Here is a 9,203-nt window from a genome sequence, read left to right as displayed (position 1 = left end):
AAAAAAAAAAAAAAAAGGACCCCCCCCCCCCCCGACAATGAGGCCACTCTTTAAAGAGGACTCTCCCCTTGGAAGGAGGCTGTGAGGCTTCCTTTAGAGAGATCACGGAAGGGAAGGGGCGCGTGGCCCAGATGTGCTGACTCAGCGGGCCAGGCGGTCACCCAGTCACCCACCACAGGACTCCCCGCTTTGCGAGTAAGGAATAATCGGAGGCAAGTGGAGGTTAGGTGGCCGGGCTCAGTCCCGGGGAAGGGGTTACAGGGTCTCACACAGGGGAGCGGGAGGGCTGCCCCAATCCCTGCTCCGCGACCCCGCCTGGGCACGAAGCTAACCCTGGACCCCTCCCTCCACCGTCGGAGGAAGCTGGGGTGAGAGCAGCTTTACAGAGTTCACTCCCTCTGCGCAGCCCGAAGACTCAAACCACTCAGCCGCGCCCCTGGGCCAGGGGTGGTGGGGCAGGCGGGTGGGTGAGATAAAGGTCAGTAAAACTGCTGTGTGTAAGAAAGGTCACTCCCCTGGCACCTCTGGGAAACGTTTCTTTAATAAAATAGTCCTAGTACATTTACACGATTGTCATCATCCTTCCACTACAGAACATGACAGGGGAAATAGAAAATAAAGGACAACCTAGACCCACGGTGTGAAAAATGCAGTGGTCCACCCATGGGGGCGGGCCTGGACCTGGGGGCGGGGAGAAAGGCGGGGCCTCTGGGGACCGCAGAGCGCCCGCCTCTCACTCTGACGGCAGCATTAAAAAAAAAAAAAAAAAAAAAAAAGGTTGCAAGAAGCAGCCTCCAAGGTGCAGAGGCTGCTCCAGGGTCCTGCATGGACGGCATTTGTGGCAGGTGGAGAGCCTGAAGGAGGCGTGGCCTCTGAGCCAACCCCGACCTCGGCCGCGGTGTCCAGACCACGTCGTCCAGAAGCTTCCACCCCGGAAGGCTCAGGACCCGACCCTTCGAACGTCCGAGCTGCTGAGGCCCCTGCCCCACAGGGTCCGAGGCCTCGGCCTAGTCGTCCTGGCCGCCGCCGTACATGTCGGCCAGCTTCTTGAAGCGGCTGCCCCACTCGCTGAGGTAGTCGTAGTCCTGGTCCTGGTCCGAGGCCGAGGACGTGAGCGAGCTCAGGGAGGCGGCGTCCGAGCCGCTGCCCTCGTAGTCGAACACCAGCAGGGAGTCGTAGGGCGGTGCCGTGGGGTCCGTGTTGGCCGCCTTCAGGTTCTGGGGGACAGAGGGCAGGTTAGGGGCCGGGCGGGGAAGGCCCTCCCCCGTGAGGCCAGCTCCCTGAGGGTTTGGGAGATGCTCAGCCCGCGGCTAAGGACAGGGACTGGGCCGTCACACACCAGCTTTGTGACCCTGGGCAGGGCTCCGAGCTGCTCTATGCGCCTGTTTCTTTGTCCGTAAAGCAGTGACCCTTCACTCGGCTTCAGCCGAATAAATGAGTGGGCAAAGCAGGCGCTGTCGCCAGAACAGTACCCGGCGTTGTGCGAGGGAGGGGGCATTAAATGAGACAGAACTTGCAAACCGCCTTCCTGCACTGGGGAGGAAGCTCCAGGGCCTGCGCAGGTGCCTGCTGCACACCCCCCCTGCCCTTGCCCTTGGCCTTGCCCTTGGCCTGGGCACAGCACTCTCTCAAAGGTCCTCAAGCTCAAGAACGGAGGCTCAGCTCCACCTGGTTTCTGGAAGGCAGGGAGGGCGGGCAGGAGACGGAGGCCGAGTCAGGCTGAGGCAGCCTGGCTGCTGCTGCTGCTGCCCGCACTCGCCCCATCTGAGTTTCAACGCATTTCCTCTTCTGCCTTTTCCTGCTATCAAGAACCTTGCGGCCAGCGCCGCGGCTCACTAGGCTAATCCTCCGCCTTGCGGCGCTGGCACACCGGGTTCTAGTCCCGGTTGGGGTGCCGGATTCTGTCCCGGTTGCCCCTCTTCCAGGCCAGCTCTCTGCTGTGGCCAGGGAGTACAGTGGAGGATGGCCCAGGTACTTGGGCCCTGCACCCCATGGGAGACCGGGAGAAGCACCTGGCTCCTGCCATCGGATCAGCGCGGTGCGCTGGCCGCCGTGCGCCAGCCGCGGCAGCCATTGGAGGGTGAACCAACGGCAAAAGGAGTACCTTTGTCTCTGTCTCTCTCTCTCACTGTCCACTCTGCCTGTCAAAAAAAAAAAAACAAAACAAAACAAAACAAAACAAAACAAAACAAAAAAAAAACCTCGATCACTGGTTGCTGGGTAGGAACCAGGCCGTGTGGTTCCCGCCCTGTGGGTCTCCCTCACCGCTGCTCACAACCCTGGCTGCACAACGGATTTCTGTGAGAGTAGTTTTTTTTTTTTTTTTTTTTTTAATTTTTAATGAACTTCTTTCCGAAAAAAAGATTTATTTGTTTACTTGAAAGGCAGGGTTAGAGACAGAGAGAGACAGAGACATTTCCTGTCCACCGGGTCACTCCCCAAATGGCCGAAATGGCCAGGGCTGGGCCAGGCGGAAGCCAGGAGTCTAGAGTTTTCTTGGGTCTCCCACATGGGTGCAGGAGCCCTCACACTTGTGCCACCTTCTGCTGCTTTCCCAGGTACATAAAGAGAGAGCTGCACTGGAAGTGGAGCAGCGGGGACTCGAACCAGCACCCATATGGGATGCTGGCATGCAGAGACTGGCTTAACCCACTGCATCGCCACACTGGGGCATGGGGAGTTAAAGTAGCGGAGACTCGGGGGCTGGCATCGTGGCGCAGTAGTCCAAGCTGCCTCCTGGGATGCAGAATCCCACATGATCACTGGTTCAAATCCTGGGTTCTAATCCCGCTCCCTGCTGATGCGCCTGGGGAAAAACGCAGATGGCCTGAGTACTGGGGCCTCTGTCGCCCACGTGGCAGGTCTAAGGGAGCCTCCGCCTAGTCTAGCCCAGCCCAGGCCATTGAGGCCATTTGAGGAGTGAACCAGTGGATGGAAGATCTCTGTAACTCTGCTTTGCAAATAAATAAATAAATTTTTTTTTTTTTTTTTTTTTTTTGGACAGGCAGAGTGGACAGTGAGAGAGAGAGACAGAGAGAAAGGTCTTCCTTTGCCGTTGGTTCACCCTCCAATGGCCGCCGTGGCTGGCACGTTGTGGCCGGTTCACCGCGCTGATCCGATGGCAGGAGCCAGGAGCCAGGTGCTTCCTTCTGGTCTCCCATGGGGTGCAGGGCCCAAGCACCTGGGCCATCCTCCACTGCACTCCCTGGCCACAGCAGAGAGCTGGCCTGGAAGAGGGGCAACCGGGACAGAATCCGGCGCCCCGACCAGGACTAGAACCCGGTGTGCCGGCGCCACAAGGCAGAGGATTAGCCTAGTGAGCCGCGGCGCCAGCCTAAATAACTTTTTTAATAGAAGAGCCTAAACAAGTTGAATGCCTGGGTCCTTGGCACCGATATTTTTCAAAATTCTTCAGATAAATCCCATGTGCACCAGAGTTCAGACGTGAGCAGCAGCCGCCATGGCCAATGCCTAACAAGGGCTGTGCTAGCCCAGCGGTCAGATCCCCTGGGCAGTCCTTCAAAACTGCGACACCCAGGTCAGCGGAGCCCTGGACCCTGGGGCTCAGGCAGAGGTATCGGGGGTCCCAGGCGACTTGGATGTGCAGGCTGGCTCGGGAGCCGACCCACCGCCATTCCACCCCGGAAGTCACCTAAAGCAAAGGTTCTGAGCTTCCTTCCGCTCTGGGCCACCTGCAGACTTCAAACATGCAGACCCAGCTGGTCTGGCCCACAGTATTCTAACCACCACCACATCGGAATAAATGAATACACCATCCTGCTCCCTTCTTGGGCGGTGTGCACGTTCAGGCTTTCTGCAGGAGGACACAGGAGCCCAGAGGTTATGCAAATGCGCCAGAGGTCACACCACTGAGGCATGGCCAGTGGAGCCAGGATTTGAACCCAGGGCCGGGATGCTGTGCTCCTGTCTGTTCCCCTGTGCCGCTAGGCTGGGCCTAGGTCGGCCCGGCAGGGCTCACCTCCACGATGAAGTTGCCGATCTCGTCTGGGTTGGCTGGCCGAGGGCGGTACATGGGGGTGGGGATGAAGGTCGGGGCCACGTCATTGCGAAGAACCACTTCGGGCCTGGCCTCCAGGCCGCGGTGGAGCTGGGTGATGTCGTAGTCCTTGGGGAAGAGCAGAGAGCAGGGGCGTGAGAGGCACTCCTGCCGCTCCCCCACCGTTCTGGACACTCTGGTTCAAGGGCAGGTCTCGGAAGACAGAGAGCTGGGGCTCCACCCTCCCCTGCCCCACCCCAGCTAAGCACAGGCTGGGGGGTCGAAGGACTGCGGCAATGGACCAGACCCCTCTTGGAGGGGGGAGTGCTGGGTGTGGATCCTGCAGAGGCAGATGCCCTGTGCCGTGCTGGGCGATGGCGCTATCGCGGCGAGTGGACTGACCCAGCCGTTCCGGCCCCCTCAGTCCCCTGGCGTCTCACCTGGTCCTCCTCACCGCCACCCTCTTCGCCGTAGTAAAAGACATTGTCGCGGGTGTCGTCTTCTGGGAGCAGGAGGGGCTCCTTGACCTTCCGCTTCCTTCTCACCAACAAGAGCAACACCAGCAGGAGGACTGCGGGAGTCGGGGTGTGAGCACACACCATGCAGCACGCACCATGCAGCACGCGCCACGCGGCCCAGAGCCCTTGCAATTCCCCATCCCGCCACTCAGCAGCCAAAGTGTAACCCCTTGTACCCAGAAGCCCCAACTCCCAAGCAGAGCTGCTGATTTGGCTCCCCCCACCCCCGAGGTCCAGCCCCACCGGCCTCCCGTGGAGCCCGGGGAGGCGTGCACTGTGCGGTGTGCGGTGTGCCCACAGAGGAGAGCTTGCCATTTCTCCTTCACCCCCGACGGAACACGGGTTTCCTGTGTAAGGACGGCATCAGAGTGGAGACAGCAACGGGGAAGGGGGGGCCCTCCAGGGAAAGGAATTCCCATTAGCCCAAGGCTTCCTCCCCCCAGGCCTGTGGGTCTGGAGTTCGGCCATGGCCGAGGGCACTGCAACGAGTCCCCGCGGAGGACCCCAGCGGCATCCTGCTCGCTCATCAGGCTCCTGCCCCATATTATCTTTAATCCTCTTTCCCACGTGGAGTCCCCACGAGTCAGAGCCTGTAGGGAGGCCCTGTTAGGATTCACACTACCGGCTCCACGCCCTCCTCACGGATGCCTGGTTTGGCGGACGCTGTGGGTCTGGCGATGACCCAGGACCACTGCCCAAACCTCAGGCCGCACGACAGGGCCATGTCTGCTTGCCCATCCCCACGTCTCCGAGGCCTGGCACATTCCAGAAGCTCCGGAAATACCCAGGGGCTGAGCGGCGCTCCGGGAATCCAGAGTGTAGGGACCGGAGGGCAATGTCTCAGCGGTGCCTCTAGCCCAAGCTTCCGAGGTGAACATGAAGGGCGGGACAGGGGCAGGGGCCAAGAACTCACGCAGTAGAGCCAGCACAGCCCCCAGGACAGGGAGGACGAAGCCCGCGTTCCAGCCCTCGGGGCAGGTGTCCACGTGGCCGCGGCAGTCGCACACGGTGGCCCTGATCACCGTCAGCTCTTCCCTGTCGCCGTGGTCAGACAGGGACAGGTACACGTCGTATGTGTCTTGCTTCAGGAATTTCCTCAGGGACAAGGCCACCGTGTCTCCTGGAGGGGACAGATGCTTCCTTAGCCTGGTGGGAACCGACGACACCCCAGGGAGGTCCCAGCGCAGCCACCGCGCCTGGGCGATGCGGAGAACTAAGAGGGGTCTTCGAAACGTTCACAGACAACGCGCACTACGCAAGAACCAGGCTTGGACTTCCACCTGTTTTTGCACCAAAGTAAACTAATTTCATTTTCCCATGAACGTCTTGAAGTTCCAAAAATGTACACTGGGGGCTGGCGCTGTGGCAGAGCTGGTAAAGCTGCAGCCTGCAGCCTTGGCATTCCATATGGGCGCCGGTTCAAGTCCCAGCCACTCCACTTCTGATCCTGCTCCCCGCTGATGGCCTGGGAAAGCAGGGGAAGACACTCCGAGCGCTTGGGCCCTGCACTCTCATGGGTACTGCAGGGCCCTGCCACCAGATGCCAGCAGCATCTTCCACCCACCCATCACGGCCTCTCTAACTCCATCTCCTGGGCCGCTGGCCTAGTACAGCGCTGACCTCGAGCCATTCTCCAAGCGTCCGCTCTCTCACTGGGCTCCTCTGGCTGTGAAAGCTGGGGGGGCAGAGCTCTGGGCCGCAGGGCAGAGGGGCTCGGGGGGCGAGGGTACGTCGTCAAAACCTCCTTTCCCTCTGTTTCTGGTGGTGAATCCCACATTCTGCTATCCAGCTCTTTTCACAAAAGCAGAAGGCGGGGCCTAGAGTGGCCATCACTGGGCTGCGGGCACGGAGGCGAGGCATAGGTTCATTTCCCTGAAAGCAGGGCCGGGGCTAGCAGAAAAGCGACGTTAAGACCAAGCAGAGGGCCGGCGCTGTGGCTCACTAGGCTAATCCTCTGCCTTGCGGCGCCGGCACACCGGGTTCTAGTCCCGGTCGGGGCGCCGGATTCTGTCCCGGTTGCCCCTCTTCCAGGCCAGCTCTCTGCTGTGGCCAGGGAGTGCAGTGGAGGATGGCCCAGGTGCTTGGGCCCTGCACCCCATGGGAGACCAGGAGAAGTACCTGGCTCCTGCCATCGGATCAGCGTGGTGCGCCGGCCACAGCGCACTGGCCGTGGCGGCCATTGGAGGGTGAACCAACAGCAAAAGGAAGACCTTTCTCTCTGTCTCTCTCTCTCACGTCACACACGTCAGCACCGCCACGCCGTGGGGGAAGGGGTTGGATCCTGACTGCGCCTGGGAAGCGCCCGTGTGGGCAGAGGCCACCCGCACGGACTGAGCACTGAGCACTGGCAGTCCAGCCATTCGCTCTGCCTGCGCTCACTGGCTTCGTCGTCACAGTGGGGACAAGCAGCGACGCCATCCTGCGAGTCAGTAGTGAACAGGAGCAGGAGGGAGCAGGCCTTGGACGAACGCACCGTGGCCCTGATTCGGGGCTCTTACACAGGACACCTTCAAGGAAGGGGGAAAATGGCTTCGAGGCCACATGGGGGTGACAGGAGACCAACAAGGACTCCCTGAAGGAAAGGCCCTGGGAATCCACACCCACATCTCAGGTATCGTGAAGACGAGACGGGGCGGGCATTTCGCGCCGCAGTTAAGCTGTCCCTTGGGATGCCGGCATCCCTGTTGGAGAGCCTGGGTTCGAGCCCAGCTCTGTTTCCAATTCAAGCTTCCTGCTAATGAGAACCATGAGAGGCGGCAGGTGCTGGCCCAAATACTGGGGCCCCTGCCACCCACATGGGGGACCCAGATGGAGTTTCTGGCTCTTGGCTCCTGGCTCCAGCCTTGCCCAGCTCTGGCTGTTGCAGGCATTTGAGGAATGAACCAGCAGATGGAAGCACTCTGTCTGTCAGTCTACGTCTGTCTCTCTTCCAAATAAGCAAAAATGAATAAATACAAAAGAGACAACAGGGGTGTCTGGAACAGCTCTCCCGAGTCCTTTGGCTTTTGGATGCAAAGCCACAGGGATTCCCCACCGCCCTCCTGTGCCTCAGGAGCAGGGGGAGGCCTCACTGCCCCCTCCCCAGGCCTCACAGCACGAGCAACCCCTGAAGGCGGAGCTGCTCTGAGCTGGCGGACGGGAAAACGGCAGCCAGGGAAGCGGGTGGCGCAGGGCTGCCAGCGCCTCTGGAGTCAAAGCCTGGCCTTAGCTCCCACCATTTAACTACCCTGCACCCTTGGGCTGCTCCTTAACCACCCCAGGTCTCATTTTCATCTGTAAATAGGGATCAAAATCCAACCGCAGAGCCTGGTAGAAACAGCAAATAAGGGAGAAGCAAGCAGCGGCGTCTTGTGTATCTCCAGGCTCCCCACATGGTAGCCAGCAGAGCATCTCACAAATGTGACGGCCTGGGTTACGATTCTGGTGCTGAGTGGGCACTGGTGCCACTGCTCGGGGTGCCTGGGGTCGGGTCCCACGCCTGTGCTTCTGCTTCTGCTTCCTGTTCACATGTCTGGGAGGCGGCAGATGAAGGCCCAAGTACTTAGGGCCCTGCCGCCCACATGGGAGACCAGGATGGAGTTCCTGGCTCCTGGCTTCAGTCTGGTGGGGGCTTTGGGGAACAAACCAGCTCTCTTTCTGTCACTCTGCCTTTCAAAATAATCATACATACACACACACACACACACACACACACGGCTTATTCACCCTGAAAGTCAGAGTTAGAGAGAGAGAGAGAGAGAGACAGAGACAGAGAGAGACAGAGAGAGATCTTCCATCTGCAGGTTCACTCCCCAGATGGCTGCAATGGCCAGCACTGGGTCAGGCCAAAGTCTGGAGCCAGGAGCTTCATCTGGGTCTACTATATGGGTGGCAGGGGCCCAAGCACTTGGGCTATCTTCCGCTGCTTTTTCCCAGGCACGTCAGCAGGGAGCTGGACTGGAAGTGGAGCAGCAGCTGGGACAGGAACCAGCATGGTGCCCACCTGCTCCCACCACCCAGTTACCTTTCTCATGGACCTCTGCTGTCCAGTAGATGTCCGAGTCGTGACTGAGCCGGGCCTGGAAAGGGGAGGAGTGGGGGGACAGGTCCTTGTCTGTGATGTTCAGTACTTGGGGTACAGGGCTTTGGTTGCAGATGGTGATCTGATGGGGCTCAGGGACTGGGCCATGGTCGTTGACGTCAGTAAGTGTTAGCAGGAGGGTCCCGGTGCCAGTGGTGGAAGGGCTCCCTGTTACAATTACACACATGATTTATTTTCAGCATTTGCCTTCATTGGTAGATGAATCAATTTCAAGCTCTCTTATGACTTGATTACCACCCTGCTCTGACCTCTGAAGTCCCTCCACGCCCCAGCTTCACTATGGGTCAAGATGGTGATGGCAAATGCATGATAATCACACCATCATTCTAATCTGTGCCCACAGCAGACATTACTAGCCAATCACGGCACAACTGAGCCATTTCATCCAGATAGCCACACTAATCTATCGCTAAGTAAAACCTCTTGGGCACCTCAGGACCAGTCCAGTGTTTGCTGATCAGCTTCAGGGATCCTTCCCTTCCTAGCCCTGTTGTAACCTCTCTCCCCTTCGTGCAGCCCTGGGCTCCCTATGTGTCAGACAGAGAAGGTTACATCAGAACCACCCCCCTCCCCTGTGTGCCTATCAATCAATCACAAGGGGAAACTG

The 9,203-nt window shown here is 59.4% G+C and overlaps 1 protein-coding gene across 2 annotated transcripts in view; it reads right to left on the bottom strand.

Annotated features, from left to right (window-relative positions):
- Positions 1 to 523: 523 nt before the first annotated feature.
- CDH3 (cadherin 3) overlaps positions 524 to 9,203 on the bottom strand; it is a 46,863-nt gene continuing 38,183 nt past the window's right edge. For both annotated transcript variants that reach the window (XM_008257527.5, XM_017342321.4), the window contains exons 12-16: positions 8,519 to 8,743; positions 5,429 to 5,635; positions 4,438 to 4,568; positions 3,980 to 4,126; positions 524 to 1,217 (exon numbers count right to left, since the gene is read on the bottom strand). In XM_008257527.5, coding sequence (XP_008255749.3) covers positions 1,008 to 1,217; positions 3,980 to 4,126; positions 4,438 to 4,568; positions 5,429 to 5,635; positions 8,519 to 8,743 — 920 coding nt within the window. In that variant the 3' untranslated portion in view covers positions 524 to 1,007. The remainder of the gene's footprint in view (positions 1,218 to 3,979; positions 4,127 to 4,437; positions 4,569 to 5,428; positions 5,636 to 8,518; positions 8,744 to 9,203) is intronic.

Source organism: Oryctolagus cuniculus, chromosome 18 (genome assembly GCF_051225735.1).
Source record: "Oryctolagus cuniculus isolate XC-2025 breed Fujian yellow rabbit chromosome 18, ASM5122573v1, whole genome shotgun sequence".
Taxonomy (NCBI): Eukaryota; Metazoa; Chordata; class Mammalia; order Lagomorpha; family Leporidae; genus Oryctolagus; species Oryctolagus cuniculus.
The sequence above is the reverse complement of the archived record's forward strand: the minus strand, read 5'-3'. Positions and strand labels throughout refer to the sequence as shown.